General features: G+C 40.9%; 1 protein-coding gene and 1 long non-coding RNA gene across 3 annotated transcripts in view; one reads left to right on the top strand and one right to left on the bottom strand.

Moving 5' to 3' along the window:
* Window positions 1-24,256, top strand: part of LOC117501814 (fibrillin-2-like) — a 68,302-nt gene extending 44,046 nt beyond the window's left edge. For both annotated transcript variants that reach the window (XM_034160773.1, XM_034160772.1), the window contains 11 exons: window positions 3,863-3,985; window positions 5,399-5,542; window positions 7,103-7,231; window positions 7,334-7,480; window positions 9,154-9,296; window positions 9,421-9,553; window positions 12,991-13,142; window positions 13,706-13,802; window positions 17,451-17,606; window positions 20,944-21,107; window positions 23,002-24,256. In XM_034160773.1, the coding sequence (XP_034016664.1) occupies window positions 3,863-3,985; window positions 5,399-5,542; window positions 7,103-7,231; window positions 7,334-7,480; window positions 9,154-9,296; window positions 9,421-9,553; window positions 12,991-13,142; window positions 13,706-13,802; window positions 17,451-17,606; window positions 20,944-21,107; window positions 23,002-23,100 (1,487 nt within the window). In that variant the 3' untranslated portion in view covers window positions 23,101-24,256. The remainder of the gene's footprint in view (window positions 1-3,862; window positions 3,986-5,398; window positions 5,543-7,102; window positions 7,232-7,333; window positions 7,481-9,153; window positions 9,297-9,420; window positions 9,554-12,990; window positions 13,143-13,705; window positions 13,803-17,450; window positions 17,607-20,943; window positions 21,108-23,001) is intronic.
* On the bottom strand, window positions 1,378-19,705 carry LOC117501815. Its single transcript, XR_004558094.1, has 2 exons — window positions 19,656-19,705; window positions 1,378-1,519 (listed from the first exon to the last, which is right to left on the bottom strand). It is a non-coding gene; the product is annotated as an uncharacterized LOC117501815 (long non-coding RNA).
* Window positions 24,257-26,944: the final 2,688 nt, after the last annotated feature.

Here is a 26,944-nt window from a genome sequence, read left to right as displayed (position 1 = left end):
GCCAATGAACAGAGAGAGAGACACACACACACACACACACACACACACACACACACACACACACACACACACACACACAGAGTGCATTAGCAGAGTGGGCTTAAGAAGTTCCTTTTCGAGCTAGCTTACTGCATGTTAGCTACTAAAGCTAACTGGCTGGATGAGTCTTATTAATGACTGAACTAGGCTAGCTAGCTTTCAAGAAAGTGCCACCAGTCACCCCAGAGGTGGTGAGGGTTTGGAATTCTAACCAGCTAGCTTGCTATCTCAGTCCCTATCCAGATAATACAGAATTTAAGCAGTGGCATTTTTAAGCTATCAAGAGTCGTAGCTTTGGCATCAGTGTAAGCTCTAAGCAGCAACACTCAAGTTCACATTTTGACCCCAACCAGGAAGTGCTGCTGCTGGTGAATTAATGCCTCGGGTGCAGTTATTTCTGGCCGAATGATTCTGCTCTTTTTCTCTCTGTCTGAGGCACTGAAAACACCAATGACTAATCCTGGCCCTGCACCCTCGGTCACCGGACTGACCTCGGGATGCCACGCCTGTTGCACCACTGACTGGAGGTCCTGCGCTGCAGCCTACCAGTGCTGGACATGGACATCTATGTATTAATGATCCAAGATGGACTCTACTTTATTTTCAATTAAGGACTCTGATTTTGTTGCTCTTCTGTTTCTTCTCTTTGTAAAGAAACTCATACAATCTGTAAAACCCTTGTAACCGTTAGAATGGCCTAAGTAGTGGGTCACCCCCCTGGGTCTAATCTGCTTGAGGTTTCTTCCTCATTATGACCAGAGAGAGTTTTTCCTTATCCTTGACGCCTGTGTGCTTGCTCGTGTGGGAAATCTGGGGAAGGGTACAGAAAGATTTCTGCTGCTTTGAAGGTCCCAATGAGCACAGTGGCATCCACCATCTTTAAATGGAAGAAGTTCAGATCCACTGGTACTCTTCCTAGAGCTGGCCGCCAGTCTAAACTGAGTGATCAGGGAGAAGGGCCTTAGTCAGGGAGATGACCAAGAACCTGATGGTCACTGTGTTGAGCTCCAGCATTCCTCTGTGGAGAGAGGAGAGCCTTGGACAACCATTTCTGCAGCAATCCACCAATCAGGCCTGTATGGTAGCGTGGCCAGATGGAAGCCACTCCTTAGTAAAAGGTACATGGAAGCCCACCTGGAGTTTGCCAAACGGTGCCTAAAGGACTATCAGACCATGAGAAACAAAATTCTCTTGTCTGAGACAAACAGAAATAGACAAAGATTAAACTCTTTGGCACGAATGCCTGGTGTCATTTTTGGAGGAAACTAGGCACCTAGCCAATACCATCCCTACAGTGAAGCATGATGGTGGCATCATCATGCTGTGGGGATGTTTTTTAGTGGCAGGAACTGGGAGACTAGTCAGGATTGAGGGAAAGATTAATGCAGCAATGTACAGAGACATCTTGGATGAAAACCTGCTCCAGGGCTCTCTTGACCTCAGCCTGGGGCAATGGCTCATCTTTCAGCAGGACAATGACCTGGACCTGAATCCGACTGAACATTTCTGGAGAGATCTGAAGATCTGAAGATTTCTGGAGAGATCTGAAAATGGCTGTGCACTGACGCTCCCCATCCAACCTGATGGAGCTTGAGAGGTGCTGCAAAAAGGAATGCGCAAAACTGCCCAAAGATAACTGCGCCAAGCTTGTGGCATCATATACAAGAAGACTTGAGGCTGTAATTGCTGCCAAAGTATTGAGAAAAGAGCGTGAACACTTAGTTTCTGGATGCACTGTATTTAATGCTGTATGCTAACAGTGTTAGCACTTTTAGCAGCTGTCGGTAGGTAATATTTATGACAGAGCCGCACGCTGCCCCTTTATTCATTGAGCTCATCGTGAATCAGTGTGGGCGGGGCTCTTAACATGGCGACGCCCAGAAAAGGGGTCAGTTCGGCTGTTTTTGAGTTTCTGTAGAAAACCAATGGGTGACATCACGATGACTGTCCAGTATATACAGTTTACAGTCTATGGTAAGCTCACAATAAATTGTGGAAATTGAGAAACTTCATTAACAAATGGTGTAGAACTAAAACTGAAAATTGTATGATGAAAGTCGGTGGCCTTTAGATGGCGCTGATAGCTTAGTGTTTTAAAATGAGCTTTTAAAATGTAAACTGAGTTAATGGAGTGCAGTTAATGTTTGTGTTATTATTAGTTTAGGAGGCTGTGTAACTTACATACCAAAAAAAAAAAAAAATTGTATAACTATTTATATAGGACAGCACAAAACAAAATAATCTCTAATATCAATAGAATATATGCCAATAATAAGTACACTACAGCAATGCACAAAAATCACAAATCAGTGAGCTTATAATACGGGAAAAAGTGTGATTTATACCCCACTGCGACATATACTCAGGTACGACTTATGTATGGATTTTTGCTCTTCAAGAGGCTTTTTTTTTTAAACAGGTTTTGAATTATATGACAGAAAACATGATATCCCTACTGGAAAATGTCATTCCCAAAGTTTAGTCTGCCAAAATGTGAAAAGGGTTTTAAAAATCAACCTCATTTTTTTAAAGGAATCATTCAATTTCATTTCTTTAAAAGTCAGTGTCTTAGTGTATTTAACAGCTCTTAGACTCTGTGTTTATTCTTTTAACGTAATATTCTTTGTGTCTTTCTGCTTTAATTTGTAGGTTTGAGCTGTGAATCATGTGGTTGTATCTGAGCAGAATACTGTATATATGATCTTGACATATATACATCAAAACTCATCACGTAGATGAGTAAATCACTACAACAATGTACTCTTGCAACATGAATATTTACTAAAGATTTGAATCTTTTTGTATTTTGTCCAAATGCTTTCTTTGTCAATACTTTTTCATTTTCACACTTTTTTCTTTGTCTGCTGTTTTTCTTTTCTCATTTCTTTCCTCCAGGTGGTTTGTTTGTTTGTCTTTAACACCTCTGCCAAGGTGACTGTGTTTTCGCCTGCGTCTGATTGCTGGTTTGTTACCAAATTTTCTCAATAAATACTGAATGAATAATGAAACTGTTCAGTTTGACCAGCAACAGAATCCATTAAAACAATGACACAGCTTTAAGGGGCGGAGCAATGGAGTAAAAACAAGAGCAATCAGAGATTTGTGATGTCTGTCAATCTGGATCCAGATCATCTGCAAAATTCAGTGGAGTCTTCCATGCCCTAATATCCATCTGTGGTGAAAATTTTGTGAGAATCCATTAAGTAGTTTTGAACAAATCCTTCAAAGTGTATATAAAGGGAAATCTTGATCCAGAATCCGGATCTGGATCATCTCCAAAGTTCAGTGGAGTCTTCCATGCCCTAATATTGATCTGTGGTGCAAATTTTGTGAGAATCTGTGAAGTAGTTTTGACGTAATCATTCAAAACGCTAAAGTGAAATCAAAATACAGATTTGGATCCAGATCACCTTCAAAATTGAATGGAGTCTATATAAAGTGAAACTTGATCCAGAATCCGGATCCGGATTACCTCCAAAATTTAATTGGTTCTTCCGTGGCCTAATATCTATCTGTGGGAAAAATTTAGTCGAAGTCCGTGCAGTAGTTTTGACGTAATCCTGCTAACAGCCAAACAGACAGACAGACAAATAAGTAAACGCCGATTATTTGGACGTAGTAAAAAGTACAAAAGAAACTGTTTTTTAGACTGTGAAAAGGTTCTGCCTGACCGCAAAAAGAAACTATTACATATCATATCATACATCAGATTTGCATAAAAGGGGTGGAGCCATGGAAATGTATTGATGATTATTGATTTATATCTATCTGTGTCCTCTATTTCACCTCCTGTCTTTTCTCACTCTGTTTGTTCCGTCCACAGGTCCAGAACCTCCGTCCAACATAGTCTTCAGTGAGGTGACAGAAAACTCTATGAAGGTGTCTTGGACCAAACCTAAGAGTGCTGTTAATGGTTTTAAGGTCACCTACACCCACACAGAGGATGGTGAGAATATTATTTTTCTGTGTCTGAGCCATTCTCAGATCATAATTGTCAGCTTTTTATGATCTTTTAATCATTTCCACCATGTCCGATCAATAAAATCTCCAAGTTTATGATAATTTTGGTGTGTCCCTCGACTAACCACAGCGGGGATAAAGTTCCAGCTGTCTGTCTGGAGCTACATCTCACACAGCCCTCTGCAGAGTTCCTTCATATATTTTAGCATGTTGGTACTGGATCCTGGCCTGATCTGCATCATATCAAAGTTTGGACAGATGGCACTCTGCAAACTTTATGTACGTAGAACTGTGAATTCTTCAACTCTTTGGCCAACATTCCACCAATCATCTGATGACTTTGCCAAATCACAACAAAGGTTGCTACACATGAGCAAGATTTAATCCTTACGTAGCCCATGAGCACGCAAATTATAGACTGTGGCAAAGAAAAATCTCTTCACTGTTTTATGATTATAAGAAGAAACCTGAAGCAGAATGGAGTCAGTGGGGGGAGCGTCTGGTTTGGCCAAATTAACACAAGAAATACAGAATTGTCAGAACCTGCAGTGACAGAAATGTTGCAGCTAAACATGTTTAGCTGCAACATTTCTCCACTCACAGAAATATTTAACCCTAACTTTTAAGATTTATGTAATTTTATTACATGACAAATTCCCATTTACTTTTTTGATAATTTTAATACAAACCTACCAAATAAACCTTATGTGATGCATATTCATTACTGTAATAAATCCTATTTATTTGAAATGCATAATCCTCAGCTTTATGTATTTAGTATTATAATTACTCTAAATCAATAATCATGACAGTATTTATTTAAAATACATAAAGTATATTGTTTGAATTGCATAATAATTGTATTACCTATACAAGATAAATGGCATGGGTAACATAATTATTATGCAATTCAAACAATATACTTTATGTATTTTAAATAAATACTGTCGTGATTATTGATTTATAGTAATTATATTTTATTAATACTAATTACATAAAGCTGAGGATTATGCATTTCAAATACATAGGATTTATTACAGTAATGAATATGCATCATGTAAGGTTTATTTGGTAGGTTTGTATTAAAATTATCAAAAAAAGTAAATGGGAATTTGTCATGTAATAAAATTACGTAAATCTTAAAGTTAGGGTTAAATATTTCTGTGAGAGATGTTTGAAAAGACGAGGAGGTGGAGACCAAAGTCCTGGTTATTCGATATCACGTTGGAAATCATCACAGTTTGTGTAAACAGTTTACGGTCAAATGTGATTCTGTAGATTCTACAGAATCACATTTGACCGTATTATAATCTACAGTGTAGATTATAATGTGACCCACAGAACTTGGTCAATCAATTCGTCTTGTAAGAAGGAAGAACGTGTTACGTTTTCTCCGCAGGGGAGCCGATGTCTGTGTCTGTTGACTCTGAGGACTCCATGCTTGGATTGTCACAGCTTTCTCCCAGCTCCTCATACGAGGTCAGTGTCGTCTCCATTTTGGGCCTGGATGAGAGCGACCCCATCAAAGCCTTTGTCACAACACGTGAGTTCTGATTTTCCTTGTTCTGATTTTCCTCGTTCTGTTTTCTTGTATTATTCAGTGTCTGACCCTTTGAATTATACATAGGAGTAATTCTAAGGTAACGGAATTACAGTCAGAGCAGATTTTTAACGGTAAAGCCCCTTTCACACAATTGACTATGCTGACCTTATGCAGCCCTATGCGCTGAGGGCTGCAAGGGATCTACGAAATGGACGCAAAAAAATTAAAGATGTTTTAAAAAACATATTTAATTTATCGCGGACAATGGGCGTAGCGCAGGACGCAGTGCTCTACGCAATTAGATGCAACACTACGCTAAAGTCTACGCAACAATATGCTGTACACCATGTCTACGCAACTGTACGCTACCCTACGCCAGTCTGGCAAAAAATCCTTTTAGGTTTTTTATCAGCACATACGTGCATTGTTAGATTTTATTCATCCAGCTGAACTCGGCTGGCAATAAAGCTTCAAAACCACAGAAGAAGAGGAGGCAGGCCAAGCTTCCCCCTGCGCGCAACATTTTTTTTGTGACGCAGCCATTCCAGCGTACTTGCCACACAGCACAGTGCAACTCTACACAGGCCCGGTGTGAAAGGGGCTTAAGTTAAAATATGGCCATATTTTGCTGTCATTATAGTTCAGTTACTTAGAATTGACTACATCTTTATTGTTTTGTGACATAAATGCGAAAGTCAAAAAATAAAAAATAAACTTTCTTGAGCCAATGGGTAAAAATTATCCTCTTTAATAATACAAGTACAAATACAAAACTCAAAATAATAAGCTACAAAACTATTTTATGTAACAAAATTATATATCATTGCTTTTATAACCAATTATGACATTAAATTAAATTTTTAAAAAGTGAATCAAAGGGAAACTAAATCTGTAAAACATGACCTAAACTAAATTCCAATGTAAAACATGAGATAATGGGCCATATAAATTCTCCCTCCTACTAAAATAGCAACTTAATGATCACTTTTACAGACAGTTGTCTTTAGGTACATCGGGGAATAACCTTTTTTGGGGGATAAGTTAAATAAGTCATGAAGAAATGTAAAGAGTCTGACACCGTACAGTAAATGAGCAGGGTGGAGTGAGTGTGCATGAAGGAGACTCCTGAGGGAAGCCATCTAGAGACCCAGGACAACTCTGAAGGAGTTATAAGCTTTGAGTAGAACACCGGAAGACTTTAACAAAGACGATGCAAAATCTAGGCTCAAAAGCTGGCAAAAGACTGAAATTTTATCTTCTTCCATCTCGTTCCATCGAGGCTGGATTTTGTTTTGGTTCTTCTGGGATCATCAATGTTAATCTGCTCGTTTCCTTGTGCTGAAATATAATTTTAAATGAAAACATGTTATCTTTTGTGATGGCCGTAACAGCTGATGGATCTGGAAATGATTTTAGATCTTTCCTCAGAAGAATCTATTCTTGGATTTGGTTCAGGATATCATTTTACCTTTTTTTTTCTAACCACACACAAACATTTTCTGAATTGTATTCATTGCACTAAAATTTTTTTAAAAATATTTCTCACTTTTTTCTCACCAGTCCCTGCCCCGCCTACAGACCTGCGTGTCATAAACATCACAGAAACCAAAGCATTGTTATTATGGCGCCCAGCCATGGCTGCTATTGACAAATACGCCATCGTTTACAGCACGGAGAAAGACAAGGAAGGTAAATAAACACGTTTAGTTGCTGTGTTGGTTACTGTGGAGTCTTGGTACAATACCAGTGCCGATGATTGTGAGACGCTGGTTCGTGGTTTTGTGTCTTCAGGTTCAGAACTGAGGATCACGGTTTCTGGGAGCGCAGCTGAGCTGCAGCTGAGCGGTCTGGAAGGATCCACCACCTACACGGTGACCATCAGCAGCCAGCTGGGCGGCCTGGAGAGCTCGAAGGCCACCACCCACTTCACCACCCACGGTCACGCCACATTCCACACTTTATTTAAAGTCACTTTAGATGTTTTTTGTTAGTACGACATTTATTGTGTAAATTACAGATGGCTGTTAAACTGTTAAGGCTCCACATCTGTCGAAATGTTGAATTTTATCTCTTTAGTTTTCACACTCTGATGTAGTTTGGCACCAAAGTACTTTTTAAAATTCTCCAGTAGGGGGGCAGGATTTCAAGCAGAACGTGTAATTTCTCACAAGCACGGGCAAGTTTAATTTTGTTCATCACAAATTTAAAATTCAAATTTCACTACATCACTGTTAATGTCTGTTGTGCAGAGGTGGCCAAGTGGTTACTGCACTTGGTTTCAGTGCAGAAGGTTCCTTGTTCAAATCCCACCCCTGCCACATTTCTCGATGTAATGTGGAGTTGCGTCAGGAAGGGCATCCGGCGTGAAACTTGTGCCAATTCAGCATGCAGATCCACCTTGGATTAAAATCTTCTGGAGGAAAAACAAGCGGGTCTGGAAGGGCAATCGGCGTAAAACCAAATCTACATGCAGATACATCTCGGATCTGCCACGGCGACCCTGAATGCAAACAAGGGAGCAGCAGAAGGGACTTACTCGTGCTAATGTCTGTTGTCACCAATGTTCTGCACATTTTCCAACATTATCTGCTTTGCTCAAAACTGATGAATTATATCTGTGAGTCTTTGCTCTGGATTGGCTGCAAACACCAAAAAAAGTACTGTAAGTCCCTTCTGCTTCTCCATTGTTTCCACTCTGGTCTGCCGTGGCAGATCCGAGATGTATCTGCATGTAGATTTGGTTTTACGCTGACTGCCCTTCCAGACCCGCTTGTTTTTCCTCCAGAAGATTTCAACAGCCCTGGTGATGCACACGGCTCCCTTTCTCATCTGCTCTCCCCCACAGACTCTACGCACACACGAACAGGGACTGATATGAAACCACCTGCACACAAGGACACCCCCCCCCCTTCCCTGGCCTCCGTAATTGGCACTCCCTTCCCTCTCCGGGAGACCGCGCGGCACGGTTGCAGCAACCTCCCACTTCCACCCCCCAAGCTCGGTTGCACGGCTTGAAGCTGCTGCAGCCCACACTCACATTACCTCAATTCGGATGATGCACTGTTTCAATGTTTTGCATACATAAACAATCAGAAGTATATGTGTGGTTGTTTTAATTCTGATGTGTGCCATTATTACATTTAACTAGTAATAATTGTGGATTAATTGCTGTATTTTTGTCTAAAGTAATTGGGTGTGATATGAATTGCCCTTTTAGGGATCAATAAAGTTGTTTGAATCTTGACTCTGACGCAACTTCACATAACAGGGAGAATAGGTAGTGGTGGTCTTGAACCAGGAACCTTCCACTCTGGAAACAAGTGCAAACTGCTTGGCCACACGGTCAACAACAGCGTGACGCCCTGCCGCTGGGCCTCACCATTGTCCTGGTGTCTGTGTACTGAAAGTTGTTCTCATCAGTTGGCAGAACTTTCTTCCAGCATATTTTAGTGTCTCTCAAATGTCTCCTGGCACCTCGAACCAGCTGTACAAAGCCAAGGACACATCTCCACATCACCTGGCTGCAGCAGACACACACCACACTATATATGGACAGTTTTTGCCCAAATACCTCATGGTCTGACTTTTCCTGACCTTTGATCTTTTTTCAGGAGCTGGAAGAGACGCCGAGATGGTACTCACTCTTCAGGCCAGCCGGGTCACCCCTCGTACTGCCATGTTGTCATGGGCGCCACCCTCAAACCCTGTGGATAGCTACAGGCTGACCTATCAGACAGAAGGTCAAGATATGAAGGTGAAATCAGATCTCAGAGTGGACGTCTCAATGGTCACTGGAATTCACTCAGGATAACCTGAACATCCCGAGGAGGTTTCCACCGTCAGTCTGTTTGACTTCCACCTTGGTTTTTCCTTCACAGGAAGTGACAGTTGAGGCCTCAGCGACAGAGTTCAACCTGACCAGACTTCATCCTGGATCCAACTACACAGTGCAGCTGCAGGCAGAGGCGGGCAGACGCTATAGCGCCGCTACCAGCACAGAGTTTACCACTGGTACCATATGTTCTGCATCAGATGTTACTACGGGTTTTGTAAGAGAAGGCAAACCCTCTGCCCTAGTTCTTATTTACTGTTAGCTGTGGAATATCTGCTGTCTGGTTTGTGGAAGCAGCAATGGACAGTAACACGCAAGAGTATCAAAAGTAGAAGTAAGAAACAATTTGGAAAAAGTAAATACAAATATAAATACCAGAACTACTGGCGTACTGGCTGCAACTGTTCCTCTCATTCCCGTCCTCTGTCTTTCTGTTACTCCTCCTCCCCCTGAGTGAGGAGTTGTACAGTCTGATGGCCTGAGGGACAAAGCAGTTTTTCAGCCTGTTGGTCCTGCACTTGGGAAGGAGCAGTCTGTGGCTGAAGAGGCTCCTCCGGCTGCTGATTACGGTGTGCAGAGGGTGAATGGTATCATCCATAATGTCCAGCAGTTTGTCCAGTGTTCTCTACTCTGCCACAATCACCAGAGAGTCCAGCTTAATGTTGGCCCACCTGATCAGTTTGTCCAGCCTGGATGTGACCTCCTTGGATGTGCTGCCCCCCACCAGCACACCACGGTGTAAAACAGGACGCTGGCTACTATGGACTGTTGGCACAGCCACAGGAGTTTCCTGCAGATGTTAAATGACCACAGCCTCCTCAGAAAGTACAGCCTGCTCTGTCCCTCCTTGTACAGGTGGTTGGTGTGGGTTGTCCAGTCCAGTTTGCTGTCCAGCCACAGCCCGAGGTATTCATAGGAATCCACGCCCTCCAACAACTGGTTGTTGATGCTCATAACTCTGTCCACATTCTGAGGACAGATTCAAACACATTCGAGATTGATATTAGACTCTGTGACAGAATCTCAAAATTCAGCTGGACTGAACATTGTCCACTGTGATGACCTCAAAACAGCATCACTACGTTCTGCAGATGTTCTGAGATCATTGAGAACAGCAAAGGTAGCTGTATTTGACCCTGGAGACTGGCACAAAGGTCCAGATGAAGCTCAGACTAGAACCTCTGAACCTCTGCTCCTTTGTTCCTGAAAGGGCCCAGTTGAAGTAGTTTGGACATTTGTTTGGGATGCTGCTTAGATGCGTCCTTCTGTAGGTTTTCCAGTCATGCCCAGCTGGAAGGAGTAATGCTGGGGTATTGCTATAATCTGTTATAAGTTAATTTGGGAGTTAATAATAATGACTTAACTGTATAACTGATTTTCATGGTATCTGCAAGTATGCTCACGCTTCCAATTTTGCAGATATCAGGTCTCCTGTCCAAACCAGGGACTGATGGAGCTAATTTTACCTGCACAGCCGAGTGAAATGGGTGTAACATGAAATTTGTGGTTGCACTCGGGGCTTTTGTATTTTAGTAAAATATGCACTGAGTATCTGCCTATCCTTACCTAACAAACACAATATTAGCAGAAAACATTATTTGCTCACAAACAGGCTTGTTTTATGGTCACCAAGTAAGCTGGCTTGATGAGCTATTGGCGATGGACCAAGGCTAGCTAGGCTGGTACCTACACTCAACAAAAATATAAACGCAACACTTTTGGTTTTGCTTCCATTTTGTATGAGATGAACTCAAAGATCTAAAACTTTTTCCACATACACAATATCACCATTTCCCTCAAATATTGTTCACAAACCAGTCTAAATCTGTGATAGTGAGCACTTCTCCTTTGCCGCGATAATCCATCCCACCTCACAGGTGTGCCATATCAAGATGCTGATTAGACACCATGATTAGTGCACAGGTGTGCCTTAGACTGCCCACAGTAAAAGGCCACTCTGAAAGGTGCAGTTTTATCACACAGCACAATGCCATAGATGTCGCAAGATTTGAGGGAGCGTGCAATTGGCATGCTGACAGCAGGAATGTCAACCAGAGCTGTTGCTCGTGTACTGAATGTTCATTTCTCTACCATAAGCCGTCTCCAAAGGCGTTTCAGAGAATTTGGCAGTACATCCAACCAGCCTCACAACCGCAGACCACGTGTAACCACACCAGCCCAGGACCTCCACATCCAGCATGTTCACCTCCAAGATCGTCTGAGACCAGCCACTCGGACAGCTGCTGAAACAATCGGTTTGCATAACCAAAGAATTTCTGCACAAACTGTCAGAAACCGTCTCAGGGAAGCTCATCTGCATGCTCGTCGTCCTCATCGGGGTCTCGACCTGACTCCAGTTCGTCATCGTAACTGACTTGAGTGGGCAAATGCTCACATTCGCTGGTGTTTGGCATGTTGGAGAGGTGTTCTCTTCACGGATGAATCCCGGGTCACACTGTCCAGGGCAGATGGCAAACAGAGTGTGTGGCATCGTGTGGGTGAGCGGTTTTTTGATGTCAATGTTGTGGATCGAGTGGCCCATGGTGGCGTGGGGTTATGGTATGGGCAGGCGTCTGTTATGGACGAAGAACACAGGTGCATTTTATTGATGGCATTTTGAATGCACAGAGATACTGTGACGAAATCCTGAGGCCCATTGTTGTGCCATACATCCATGAACATCACCTCATGTTGCAGCAGGATAATGCACGGCCCCATGTTGCAAGGATCTGTACACAATTCTTGGAAGCTGAAAATGTCCCAGTTCTTGCATGGCCGGCATACTCACTGGACATGTCACCCATTGAGCATGTTTGGGATGCTCTGGACCGGCGTATACGACAGCGTATACCAGTTCCTGCCAATATCCAGCAAGCTTCGCACAGCCATTGAAGAGGAGTGGACCAACATTCCACAGGCCACAATTGACAACCTGATCAACTCTATGCGAAGGAGATGCGTTGCACTACATGAGGCAAATGGTCACACCAGATACTGACTGGGATCCCCCCCCAATAAAAAAAAACTGCACCTTTCAGAGTGGCCTTTTATTATGGACAGTCTAAGGCACACCTGTGCACTAATCATGGTGTCTAATCAGCATCTTGATATGGCACACCTGTGAGGTGGGATGGATTATCTCAGCAAAGGAGAAGTGCTCACTATCACAGATTTAGACTGGTTTGTGAACAATATTTGAGGGAAATGGTGATATTGTGTATGTGGAAAAAGTTTTAGATCTTTGAGTTCATCTCATACAAAATGGGAGCAAAACCAAAAGTGTTGCGTTTATATTTTTGTTGCGTGTACATGGATAATAATTTAATAAATACCTAAAAGTCTACACTCCATCTTTTAGAAAGACATTGATTTAATTATCACCCCACAAAATTATCACTCACTCATTCATACTGCCTGATCACACCAGGTGTCTGTTTGCATTGTCTTTGAGCCAGTTCCTCACTAGCAAGTCTCTTGGTAGATATCGTGTTATACTGAAGACATCAAAGTCACCAAATGATAGGTTAAGAAGGGAAAAAAAACTGTTTAGTCTTTGAGCAAATGGACATTTTGGTTGTTTGAAAGGTTTTAAGGTGTTTCTATCCTCTTCCTAAAGGTCTCCTGCGGTTCCCATTTCCTCGCGACTGCACTCAGGAGCTGCTCAACGGCATTGTGTTGTCAGATGTGGTGAAGATTTTCCCTCACGGGAAAGATGGTGTTCCTGTCAACATCTACTGCGACATGGAGACAGACGGCGGAGGGTGGATGGTAAGATGACATCATGAGTAAGGTTCGGTTATGGCTAACTGACACCTAGACTTCAGGTCTACTTTTTAACAAAACCTTTGTATTCCAAAAGACAAAACTGTCTCCCAGACAGTGAAGCTTGAAGCTGATTCAGCGTTATCATGGATGTCTTTTTTTCCATCTTCCTTATGTGTTTTTAACTCTAATATGCCGTGTGTGGTAGCTGCAATAGACCAGGGTTCGAATCCTGCTCATGCTACCTGTCTGTGTCCTTGAGCAAGACAATATTGTTTTGTCTCAGTCCACCCAGCTGCGAATGGGTACCAACCTTGGCTGGGGGAATAACCTGCATGGGACTGGTGTCCCTTCCATGGGGAGTGCTAGCCTTTCATCCGCTTCACGCTATGGAATCAGGAAATACACACGGGCACCAACAGGTCTGAGCATATATCAGACTTACATCTAATATGCTGTGATATCTAAAATAACCAAACATTTGTCAGTGTCCAAATATTTATGGACAGGGCAACCAGATATTTAAGTTTTCCTTGTGTGGAGACCTGACCATAGTTTTTGGTCCACAGGTCTTTCAGAGGAGGAAAGATGGCTCGGTGAATTTCTACAGAGGATGGAAAGAATACGTCAAAGGATTTGGAGATCTGAAGGGAGAGTTCTGGTTCGGTAGGAGACGAATCTGAACCATGTTGGAGAAACACTTCAACAGGTTGATTCTAGTAAAAGGGCATGACTTCCTGCAGAATAACCTCCAAACTGCCCAATTCCCAGTGGTGGGCACAGGCTAGCTAAGCTAAAAGTTAGCTATATAACAGCTGTTATCCGAACTGAAAAGATAACTGTGATAATGCTAAACCCCTTTTTAGCTGAAGCTAACAATAACCGCTAACTTTTATTCCACTGAACAAGAAAAGAAACACAAGTTTTTCAACAAACAGTGGGAGGAGGTAATTGCCATTTCAAGTCTACCATTGAAATGCCGATTATACTGTAAATAGTGAATTTTATGTCATAGAACATGAGTTTGCACATAAACACGACCATGGACGCTGGCAAACACCTGGACAAAAATAAAGAGGTGTAGCATCTTTTCAGCAATAACTCGCTCTTGGTAACAAATAGTTGTGATGATTTTGTTTGGGTATGAGGGGCCTATAAAAGCAAATGATAAAATTTGAAATTTATTGCATTTTTGCCATACCAAGCCTCACTGAACTGCTGGATTGATAGAGCGGAACATAACTAGACATTTAAAATGTTCATGAATTGGACTGCATCTATATAGCGCTTATCCATCTGCATCAGATGCTCAAAGTGCTTTACAATAATGCCTCACATTCACCCCGAAGTGAGGCTGCTGCTATGCAAGGCGCCCACTACACACCGGGAGCAACTAGGGGATTAAGGACCTTGCCCAAGGGCCCTTAGTGATTTTCCAGGTCAGGCTGGGATTTGAACCCAGGATCCTCTGGTCCAAAGCCCAATGCTTAACCACTAGACCATCACCTCCCCTCACAATTGTAAAGCTCAAAGCAGTTTACAATTATGCCTCACATTCACCCATTCACACAGACACACCGATGTCAGAATTGGCTATCAGCCAGTTAAGGAGGAGGTTCCGTGACACAGGGAGGATCCATAGAACACTTATGGGACATTCTGGATTGTCGTGTTCTTGCTCGTATCCCAATACCGAACACTGTTAAACTTCAGAATGCATTGAGAGAGGAGTGGCAGGCCATTCCTCAACAGGAAGTTGGCCATTGCGTGGGTTCCATGTGCAGAAGATAAGCTGCATTAATTGCAGCACATGGTGGTCACACGCAATACTGACTGTGATCTGATCCAGAATGTTACTTTTCTGTTTACTGATTCAATCAACTGAAACACACCTTCATTTATACTATATGTGACATCCTGTACATCCAAGATTTTTGCTCACAAAGCAATATTAAAACGTACTGCTGTTTCTTTTGTTACTCAGTATATGAATTTAGCTTTGTTTTGTTTTTTTTGTTTTTTGTTTTAGCTCTATAAAACCTTAAAAAACATACCTATTGCGCTTATACTTTAAAAGGTTTTAGCATATACATGGAGGTTCCAAAAATGTTTCCCATACCAAGATGATGATAAAAATGTAGATAAATAATTAAAAGAACTAATGAAATTAATCTATACAGAATAAAAAATATTAAAAATACAAAATAGAAAAAAACATTCTAATCTAATGAATGTGTTTACGCTGACTTCCTGCTCCTCTATGTGTTGATTTTACTTATTGTATTTATGTTCAAGCTCCAACAGGAACAAGCATGCATGTTTTTAGGATTTACTAATGTTAGTGATGTTTATTTTTAAAAATGTTAGCTGACTGAAAGTTAGCAGAACAAAAGTGGAAACTAATCGGTCCACAAACAGTTTTCAAAGTTAGCTGGAAAGCTAATCCACTAACCAAAAAAAAAATTTGCTTTGCTAATTAGCTGACAGCCTGAATTGTGCCTGCCACAGGGTTGCCAATGCTCATGCATCTGGCGTGACACTCATGCTTTCAGCATCAATCTCACACACAAGCAAGAAATATCACTCCAAAATAAAACTTTTTCTGTTAATTTTCTGTCGATGACTAGATTAGACTAGACCAGACCACAGCGCATCCTTTCTTAAAGAAAGGAGAGGAGTTTAAGGCCCACACCCGAAACACCTGTTAACATCTGCTGACAGTGTTCTGACTGCAGTATTCTCTGATTGCTGATTCGCTGAAAACCTTGCACCTGATACGTCAGCTGCAGGTGAGAGTTCAGAGAGAGGTCGACCAAAGCTTCAAAGCTTGTTTCTGAGTCAGTCACTTTTTGGATGACAAGGTAAGCCAGTATAATCTATTGTCTAATAAAATTGGGTCCGTTGTCACCACAGACGTAGCCTAATCAGTCTAATCAGCTTGTTGCAAACTAGGTAATTTAAAGGACATGTCATACATAATTTAATGTCAGCAATTATTCATGATTTTAAGTCTATCTGTGCACATGTGCTAAAAAAGTGGTCGCTGATGTATTTTCTTAGTAAATTATTACTGACAGAGAAACCAAAGTGTTTTGAACCACTGAATCAACATGAAGCAATTCTGTTGCAATGGTTCAGTGTTTAGAAGTATTTGATGCATTTAAATTTGGCGACATCTATTTGATGCATTTAAATTTGGCGACATCTGCTGGCCAGTCTTTAACATAGCACTTAGAACAACATAGCGCATAGAACAATAAAACAGGCACTGTTATGTATGTTAAATAATAAAGGTTCTATGTGCATCTTGAAATTTGTCACTATATATTTGTTTAAAGACATTAATAATATACCTGTTACAATGTCATTGTGCCATCATAAAATACTGTATGTAACAGAGATATAAATTGAGAAATGTTTGTGCATGCTTGTTATGACCATAGTTGTACAAAATGAAGGGGATTTGGGGGCTTCAAAGGTTTTTATTTAAAAATAAGATAATCTCACCGGTGTTAGGCTCAAGTCTGTTCCTCTTCTCCAGTTTTGGGGAAGACTCACAAAGCACAGAAGTTGCTAGTATATGAAGATAGATTTTGTCCAGCTTGGAAAGTGTTGGATAAACAGCTGCCTTCATCCTCCCTATTTCTCCTTGCAAATTCACTTCAGAAAATTATTCTGGGAATCATTAGCATGGCTAAAACCCTTCAGCTTCTGGGGGCCTTTGCTCCCCCAGAAGCCAATCAGGGCCCTCATGACCACCAGACATTTTTACCATTTTTCTTTCTTTATATATATTTTAACCTTTATTTAACCAGGTTAGTCCCATTGAGATCAAGACCTCTTTTGCGAGGCAGACCTGGACAATCATAAAGTTTCCAATTCACCTAACCTGCATGTCTTTAAATGTAGGAGGAAACCCACGCAAACACAGGAAGAACTTCAAAACTCCACACAGAAAGGCCACAGGTGGGAATCGAACCCATTACCTTCTTGCTGCGAGGCAACAGTGCTAACCACTAAATCACTGTGCTGCCCACATGCCTGCAGGTGAGCTTGCTGAAATATTTCAGAAAAAGGAAGGAGGATGAACAGAACGGTCAAGAAGAGTTTCCCTTCTAATATAATTTTTATTGCAGAGTCTCACTCCAGCCAAAGTCCCAAAGTTGGCAACCCTGCTGCCACGACCAAGAGCAAGGCACTAACCCCCTGAACCCTCCATTTCTTGTTTTGTTCATTTGTATTAAGAGCATGTTTAGGTGAAAGGTTATTATGTCAAAGTTGAAGATGAAATGAGCTGCTTTATATCGCTCACAGGCCTGGAGAGTCTCCACAACCTGACATCCATGACCAGGATGAATTTACGTGTCGACCTGCGGAACGGAGACGAGTCTGCTTTCGCCACATACTCGACCTTCCGGGTGTCCAGTGGGAACTACAGGCTGAGCGTGAGCGGCTATAGCGGCACGGCAGGCGAGTTGAAACACGTAAAACCCAAGTACCGGTTCTGAGTTCAAACAGCATGAATAACTGAAATGAGACATATTTAACATTCTCAACTTGGTAATATTTGATTTGCTGTGTCAACTGTCAGGTTAAATAAATTGAGTTAAATCACTAAATGCCAAATGAAAACTTTACCACAATAATCTGTTTGTAAACAAACAGCATGAATAAATTACAAATGAAGTGACCAAGCTAGCCGGCATGCTAATCATGCAGGCATTGATACTAAAAAGCTAGCCCGCTAGCTTGTGCATGACCCAAATAATAAACATAATCACTTTTAAAGAAATACATACTCATTCTGTCACACCTTGATGTATGAAAAATTTGGTGAATACACTGCCATATGTCTAATAAGTTATGGATAAGTTTTGTATACGTTAAGAGCATGTTGTACTACAATGGTATATGTCACAGTACGGTGAAGGCGGCAAAAAATTTTGTGCATGCACAATATTTTTGATGCGTGCCAAAATATGGTTGATACGTCCCGCATATGCGGGTCATATGTTGGAGGTAAATTATGTGATTGGTGACACACGTGTAAGTTACTCATAAGTTGAAATACGTCGAGATAATGTCTAGCATACCCAAAACTTAGTTCTAACCTATGAGTAACTTATATTCAACTAACAGTGCATCCGGAAAAGCACTTTGCTTTTTTCACATTTTGTGATGTTGCAGCCTTATTCCAAAATGGATGAAATTCTTTTTTTTTTTTCTTTCTGAAAAGTCTACACACAATACCCTATAATGACAATGTGATAAAGTTTTTTTTAGATTTTTGCAATTTTATTAAAAATAAAACTAAGAAAGCACATCTACATAAGTATTCACAGTCTTTGCCATGAAGCTCAACGTTGAGCTCAGGTGGATCCTGTTTCCACTGATCATCCTTGAGATGTTTCTGCAGCTTAATTGACGTCCACCTGGGCTAATTTCAGATGACTGGACATGATTTGGAAAGCTACACACCTTATACAGGTGTGTGCCTTTATAAGGTCCCACAGTTGACAGTGTACATCAGAGCACAAACCAAGCATGAAGTCAACGGAACTGTCTGGAGACCTCCAAGACGGGATTGTCTTGAGGCACAAATGTGGGAAAGGGTACAGAAATATTTCTGCTGCTTTGAAGGTCTCGATGAGGACAGTGGCCTCAATCATCTTTACATAGAAGAAGTTCAAATCCAATCCAATCCACTTTATTTATAAAGCACATTTAAACAGACCCGAGTCTCCAAAGTGCTGCACAACAAAAGCATAGACACGGAAAATAGCAATAATAACAATAAAATAGATAAGATAAAATAATACATAAATAGATAAAAACCATGATAAAAAAATAAATTTCAATAAAATAAAATAAAATAAGATACAAGGACCGTACAACTCACGCGGTGTTAAAAGCCAAGGAATAAAAATGGGCCTTAAGATGGGACTTAAAAGAATCCACCAGGACTCTTCCCAGAGCTGGCCACACGTCTAAACTGAGCGATCAGGGAGAAGGGCCTTAGTCAAGGAGGTGACCAAGAACCCAATGGTCACTTTGTCAGAGCTCCAGCATTCTTCTGTGGAGAGAGGAGAACCTTCCAAAAAGACAACCATCTTTGCAGCAATCCACTAATCAGGCTTGTATGGTACAGTGTCCAGATGGAAGCCACTCCTTAGTCAAAGGCACATGGCAGCCTACCTGGAGTTTGCCAAAAGGTTCCTGAAGGACTCTCAGACCATGAGAAACAAAATTCTTTGATCTGATGAGACAAAGATTGAACTCTATGGTGTGAATGCCAGGCATCATGTTTGGAGGAAATCAGACACCATCCCTACAGTGAAGCATGGTGGTGGCAGCATCATGCTGTGGGGATGTTTTTCAGCGGCAGGAACTGGGAGACTAGTCAGGATTGAGGGAAAGATGAATGCAGCAATGTACAGAGACATCCAGGATGAAAACCTGCTCCAGAGCGCTCTTGACCTCAGACTGGGGTGACGGTTCATTTTTCAGCAGGACAATGACCCTAAGCACACAGCAAAGATATCAATGGAGTGGCTTCAGGACAACTCTGTGAATGTCCTTGAGTGACCCAGCCAGAGCCCAGACCTGGATCCGATTGAACATCTCTGGAGAGATCTGAAAATGGCTGTGACTACTTATGCGCATGTGATTTCATAGTTTTTTATTTCTAATAAAATTGCAAAAAAAAAGAAAAAAAAAAGAAAACCTTTTCATGTTGTCATTATGGGGTGTTGTGAGAATTTTGAGAGGAAAAAAAAAGAATTTACTCCATTTTTGAATAAGGCTGTCACATAAAATGTGAAAAAAGTGAAGCGTTGTAAATACTTTTTGGATGCACTGTATTTTCAGCGCATATTGATGTATTTGATATGTTCTGGATGACCACAGAACCTACTGAACATATCAACTATCATATAATGGTGTAATGGCAGCATTTTTGTTACGTTGCCATATGTTGGCGAAATCATCACGGCGCGACAGCTGCATTAATCGATGTAGCCAGAGTATTTCCCAAATTTTTTAATAGTCTGCATATGCTGGTTAAAGGCGTGGCAGGCCCTCTTCCAATTATATTCATCTAGGTTTGGAGCAGTTTATAATTTGGGAGAGGAAAATTTTAGAATTGAAATATAACAGTGCAACGTAATATCATAGCTACCATTTGGACTATGTTTCCTAACTGCTCAGTAATCTCAAAAACGTGTTTCTGAGTATTGACACAAACTCCCATGTCAAAGTTAAACAAGTCTTGGTGGAAAATGCTTAATAACAGTTTCTTGCATTTTGCCTTCTTCTGCTGCTTGTTTTGGCTGCTCCTGTTAAGGGCGCCCCAGGAAATCAGTTGTTTTAACCTCATCCTGTCCTCTGCTTCTTCCTCTGCCACGCCCACCTTCTGGATGTTTTCCCTCAGCACATCCATAAATCTCCTCTTTGGCCTCCCTCTTCTCCTCCTACCTGGTGACTCCATCCTCAGCATCCTTCTCCCTATACAGCCTGTGTCCCTCCTTTGTACATGTCCAAACCATCTCAGTTTCACATCTCTGATTTTGTCTCCAAACCGTCCTGCGCTGTCCTTCTGATATGTTCATTCCCCTGCTCATCCTCATCTCTCCTAAAGGAAATCACAGCATCTTCACCTCTGTCAGCGCTGCCTCCTATTTGTTTGCTTTTTTTTGTCAATGCCACCACCTCTAAGTCATGCAGCATATGTCAGTTTGTGTTCATTTAATAAAATCTTTCTTTTCCTGCACACTCACATCTTCTTTGTCTGCTCTGGTCACGGTTGCAGGAGATTCCTTCAGTTACCACAACAATGGGATCTTCACAACCAAGGATCGGGACCCGGCGCCATTCCTCACACGCTGTGCCATGTCATACCGTGGTGGCTGGTGGTACAGGAACTGCCACGAGACCAACCTCAATGGCCTGTATGGCATCAATGTCAGACACCAGGTAACATCATCAATCATTCTCATGCAATATAAACATCCTCAAAGTAAATTATTAGTCTGAATTTGAATTATTTTATTGTATTTTGGTCTAAATGTTGGATTTGCTCCCAAGCCACCAGTTGGGGTTTTGTTTGTCTGCCAACATATCTCACACCACATATATATATATATATATATATATATATATATATATATATATATATATATATATACACACACACACACACTCACTAGCTAAGCTTGCCTGACTAACAAGTACAGTGAGGAAATCCAGAAATAACAATGTATGATTTTTTTAATAATTTATTTGTATGTTACTGCTGCAAATAAGTATTTCAACACCTACCAACCAGCAAGAATTCTGGCTCACACAGACCTGTTAATTTTTCTTTAAGAAGCCCTCTTATTCTGCACTCTTTACCTGTATTAATTGCACCTGTATAAAAGACACCTGTTCACACACTCAGTCAATCACACTCCAACCTGTCCACCATAGCCAAGACCAAAGAGCTGTCTAAGGACACCAGGTACAAAACTATAGACCTGCACAAGGCTGGGATGGACTACAGGACAACAGGCAAGCAGCTTGGTAGAAGACAACAACTGTTATGATTATTTATTAGAAAGTGGAAGAAACACAAGATGACTGTCAATCTCCCTTGGTCTGGGATTCCATGCAAGATCTCACTTTGTAGGGTAAGGATGATTCTGAGAAAGCTCAGAACTTCACAGGAGGACCTGAAGAGAGCTGGGACCACAGTCACAAAGATTACATTAGTAACCCATGATGCTGTCATGGTTTAAAATCCTGCAGGGCAGCAAGATCCCCCTGCTCAAGCCAGCACATGTCCAGGCCCGTTTGAAGTTCACCAGTGACCATCTAGATGATCCAGAGGAGGCATGAGAGAAGGTCATGTGGTCAGATGAGACCAGAATAGAGCTTTTTGGAATCAACTCCACTTACCATGTTTAGAGGATGAAAACAACCCCAAGAAAACCATCCAAACCGTGAAGCATGGGGGTGGAAACATCATACTCTGGGGGTGCGCTTCTGCAAAGGGGACAGGACGACTGCACCGTATTGAAGGGAGGATGGATGGGGTCATGTATTGTGAAATTTTGGCCAACAACCTCCTTCCCTCAGTAAGAGCATTGAAGATGGGTCATGGCTGGGTCTTCCAGCATGACAATGACCCCAAACACACAGCCAGGGCAACTAAGGAGGGGCTCCGTAAGAAGCATTTCAAGGTCCTGGAGTGGCCTGGCCAGTCTCCAGACCTGAACTCAATAGAAAATCTTTGGAGAGAGCTGAAACTCCAAACCTGAAAGATTTGGAGAAAATCTGTGTGGAGGAGTGGACCAAAATCCCTGCTGCAGTGTGTGCAAACCTGGTGAAAAACTACAGGAAACGTTTGACCTCAAACGTTATTAAATTATTAAAAACTCATACATTGTGATTTCCGGATTTTTTTCTTTTTTCTTTTAGATTATGTCTCTCACAATGGACATGCACCTACAATGAAAACTTCAGACCCCTCCATGATTTCTAAGTGGGAGAACTTGCAAAATCGCAGGGTGTTCAAATACTTATTTTCCTCACTGTAGCTAACTGACATTTAGCATATAGCTAAAATGGACTCTTTTTTCATTTTTAGGAAATAAAAATATTGTGATGTGTTGTGATAATCATCCAGTTAGTGAATCTCAGAAATATTTTCATTTTAGACTGACGTTAGATATTTGCACGTAATAGTTAGTGTCACATGAGAAAACCAGCAGGAAGTGACTACGTCACCAAACTTCCTGCTCTGCCTCTTCATTAAAAACTCACAAATAGTGAATTTTGAGCTGATGGAGATGAGTTTTGTTGTTGTTGTTGTTGTTTTTTCTTTCAGGGTGTGATCTGGAGCAGTTGGAAAGGAAAATACTTCTCCATCCCATTCACTGAGATGAAGATGAGGCCGGTGGATTTCAGACCTCCAGCTCGAGGATAAAATAAAGAACTGTGTGCACAGCCGACATTTAACACACACCACTGAGACTTTTTTTTTTTCTTTTTTTTTTTTTTACCGGCGGTATAGACGGCAGTTATCACTGTGGTACTTTTAAGCTAATTTTTAATCATTTTGTCTTTCAAGCAGCTCAAACTTCATTTGCATTTACGGAAAAATTCAGGCACTTAATTTAAAAATCTAATTTTTAAACACAGATGGTAAGTTTAAGCTAAATTTTATATGAAGTTTAAAGTCAGTTTGATGCACTCAGCTAAGTTTAGGTTTAGGTAATTTAAGATTTGAGCTCAGACTATTTAAATGATTTTAAAGTTGAACTCAGTTCTTTAAAGTCAGGCTGTTTAGTTTTATGTAATTTTTAAGTTTTGAGCTCAAATAATTCTATTCAAATCAGTTTAAAGTTGAACTTAGTTCATTAAAGTCAGACTCAGTTTAGGTTTAAATAGTTTAAGATTTGAGCTCAGATTATTTAAATTAGTTTAAAGTTGAACTCAGCACTTTAGAGTCAGTTTCATTTTAGTTTCATGTAATTTAAGATTAGAGCTCAGTTAATTCTACTTAAATCTGTTTAAAGTTGAGCTTAGTTATAGTTCATTAAAGTCAGGCTCAATTTAGGTTTAAATTATTTAAGGTTTGAGATCAGATCTGTTTAAAGCCATGTAAAGTTGAGCTCAGTTTATTGAAATCAGGCCAGTTTAGGTTTAATTAATTTGAACTTTAAGCTCAGGTTGGTCAGGTATGTTTAAGTTTAAATAATTTGAACTTTGAACTCAGCACTTTCTTCACTTGCTTTTAGTTCTCCTGATTTTTCTCTTATTGTTTGAAATTTGCTTGACAGCAAAGCAAACAAAGGTTCTTGTGATTTTTGTTTTTTGAAAGCTCTTCTCAGTTTGTAAATACAAGTCATCCCTGATTTTAAAGCTCAGCAGCGCCCTCTTGCTGTGAAGTAGTCTCAGTGCACTGTGTTTCTTCTATGTGAAGAAACAAATGTGGGGAAAATAATAGATGAGTGATGGACCGTTTAACTTTGTGGTTCAGAGGTGGACTGTACCATGTGTTTGACCTGATTTGTGTCCAGCTCTTGTCTTTCTGTATATTTGTTTTTATACGTTGCCTCATTAAACAGAATTTTGACTGGTCCTGTCGTTTTGGTAGTTTTTTAAAGCTTATACGAGGTCTGTTAGAAAAGTATCCGACCTTATTTTTTTCAAAAACCATATGGATTTGAATCACGTGTGATTACATCAGACATGCTTGAACCCTCGTGGGCATGCGAGAGTTTTTTCACGCCTGTCGGTTACATCATTCGCCTGTGGGCAGTCTTTGAGTGAGGAGTGGCCCACCCTCTCGTCGATTTTTTTTTTTTTTTTTTTTTCTCATTGTTTAGGAATGGCTCAGAGACTGCTGCTTTGTTTGATAAAAAATTTTTCAAAAGCTGTAAGGCACAACTGAGTGGACACCATTCGATAAATTCAGCTGGTTTTCGGTAAAAATTTTAACGGCTGATGAGAGATTTTGGTCTGGTAGTGTCGCCGTAAGGACGGCCCACGGCGCCTGACGGCGATCTGCGCTTCGAGGCGGCAGCGTTCTCCCAGCATTTTGTCCTTCATGTGACAGACCAGACAATAAAACACTAAAATCTTCAGTTCTTGGTGAAACCAAATCAGAAATCAATGTATTTGCATCATCAATGGGTGCATTATTTGCAATATTATATCAGTGAGGGAAAGGCATTCTGGGAAATGTGTGAAAGCTAATATGGACACTGTGAAAAAAGGTTACGCTTAAGTACTATGATTATTACTAAAAAGGGCATCTAATTTTCTTGGTTTATTTGGTAATTATTGTCTTCTGAGAGATGCGTCTCTTGATTGTGTGTGTGTTTCTGTGACATCATGTGAAGACTTTCTTTGTCACAGTCAGAAAACCAGAATATTCTCAGACCTCGGGCGCTGCCTTACAATATAAAGCGCCTTGGGGCAACTGTTTGTTGTGATTTGGCGCTATATAAAAAAAAAAATTGAATTGATTGAATTGATCGGGGCCACATGTACAAAGGTTGCGTACGCACAAAAATGTGGCGTACGTCCGTCTCCACGCTCACGTTCAGATGTATCAAAAGTGAAATGACCGTGGAAATGTGCGGTGCGTCACACCAATTCATGGCTGGCATACGCACTTTTCTACAGCTATTGTTCCTCTGGCGACATGTTGAGGTGATGGTGGGAAACTTTATAGCGTGAAAACAAGAAGTCATCAGAGTGATGTGCATTTCACAGAGACACTTATGAACAATTAACACACCCACGTGTTTGCAATTAAATGGGAGGATATAAAACCATGCGGAATGTGATGTGGAAAATGGCACTAACAATGACTGTGTTAGCGTTGTCAGAAGACCTAGCAAATGGTGCAATCCGACGTGAACAAGTATTTAGGTAAACGGGGTGCTGCCAGGGATTTTGGGCTCCATGAAAAGAAATCTTACTGTGCCCCCTACAGCTGGGCGCTAGGCTGGTGGAAAATTTCAGAATCAAAATCAAATTTATTGCCAAGTAAGTTTTCATATTCACCATATTGAGATATCCCATAATCCCTTGTGCGCCAGAGAGTCATTGCAGTCAAAACAGCATTGATGCGTTTATGGTGTCAAATCTTGCGCGTAATCACGTTCTCGCTGGGAAGGCTGAGATTTCGTTGTTAGTGTAAACAAGCGTTTGTGGGTGGTGGAGTGGACAAGCAACTTGTTTGCAACATTGCGTCATTATGGAGGTGAGTTCAACCAAAATATGTATTTAGGTGTTTAAGATAATAGTGACTATATATATATATATATATATATATATATATGCGTGTTGCTGTTAGGGTTGCGTGTCGAGAACCGGTTCTTTTCGGGTAACCTTAAGAAATTATTTGATCCATCGACATCAACAACCTTTTTGCTTAACGATTCCCTTATCGGTCCTTCAGAGTGGCTGTTGTTTTTGGGGGTGTTTGTCAGGAAAATGATCATTTCTCTACATTGATTACAGACCCTGCAACGGGTCTGTATAATCAACCGTTTCTGCAGCGCAGCTTTGCTTTGAACCTTGAACCAATGAAGTAGTGCTTCGATCTTCAATCTGCTGCTTCATTGGTTCTTTGTTATATTTCGCTATATCTTAAATTTTTCCCCCTAAAACCCTAAAGAGCATAAGTCTGTGAGTAATATTTACCTTTTTTATGATAAATTGACCTGTTATGGTCTTCTGAAACAGTTGATAGATGTATTTTATAACTTAAAAACAGGGCCAATGCTAATGCGTTAGCATGTCTATGGCATTTTCAATGTTAAAGTTAGCATTAAGCTGAGCCATTATCAAGCCTCCCTCCCCTGCAAAGGATTCTGGGATACTCTAAAACCGTGAATAGAGAAGCCACATGATGACAATTGCAAATGAATACACTACCAAAATGTATTTTTTGTATGCTTTTCATCACGTCTATAAGAGACTGCATGCATGAGACCCTGAAAATTTGCTAAAACCAATATTCCGAATAACCCGTGTCTGCTGTGTTTAACTTGCGTGGAATTTAATAAACGCAAACCGAATTTCAGACATTTTATATATATTACTCAGGAACAAACAGGACAAACAGTGCTGTAAAGGACAATAATTAGGACGTTAAAGAGCAAACTTCACTTTTCCCCAGAAACTCTTGAGAGGCTCTTAGAGGCAGAATATTCAGCTAACGAGGCTCATCTGAGCGTGGCGCTAATTTCAAGAAGTTCAAAATTTAGGGCCCCTTCACACACAGTGCGGATTTGGTTGAAGTGCGCATGAAG

This window comes from Thalassophryne amazonica, chromosome 20, assembly GCF_902500255.1.
Source record: "Thalassophryne amazonica chromosome 20, fThaAma1.1, whole genome shotgun sequence".
In the NCBI taxonomy this organism is placed as follows: Eukaryota; Metazoa; Chordata; class Actinopteri; order Batrachoidiformes; family Batrachoididae; genus Thalassophryne; species Thalassophryne amazonica.
Note: the sequence above shows the minus strand (reverse complement) of the source record. Positions and strands in the feature narration are given on the sequence as shown.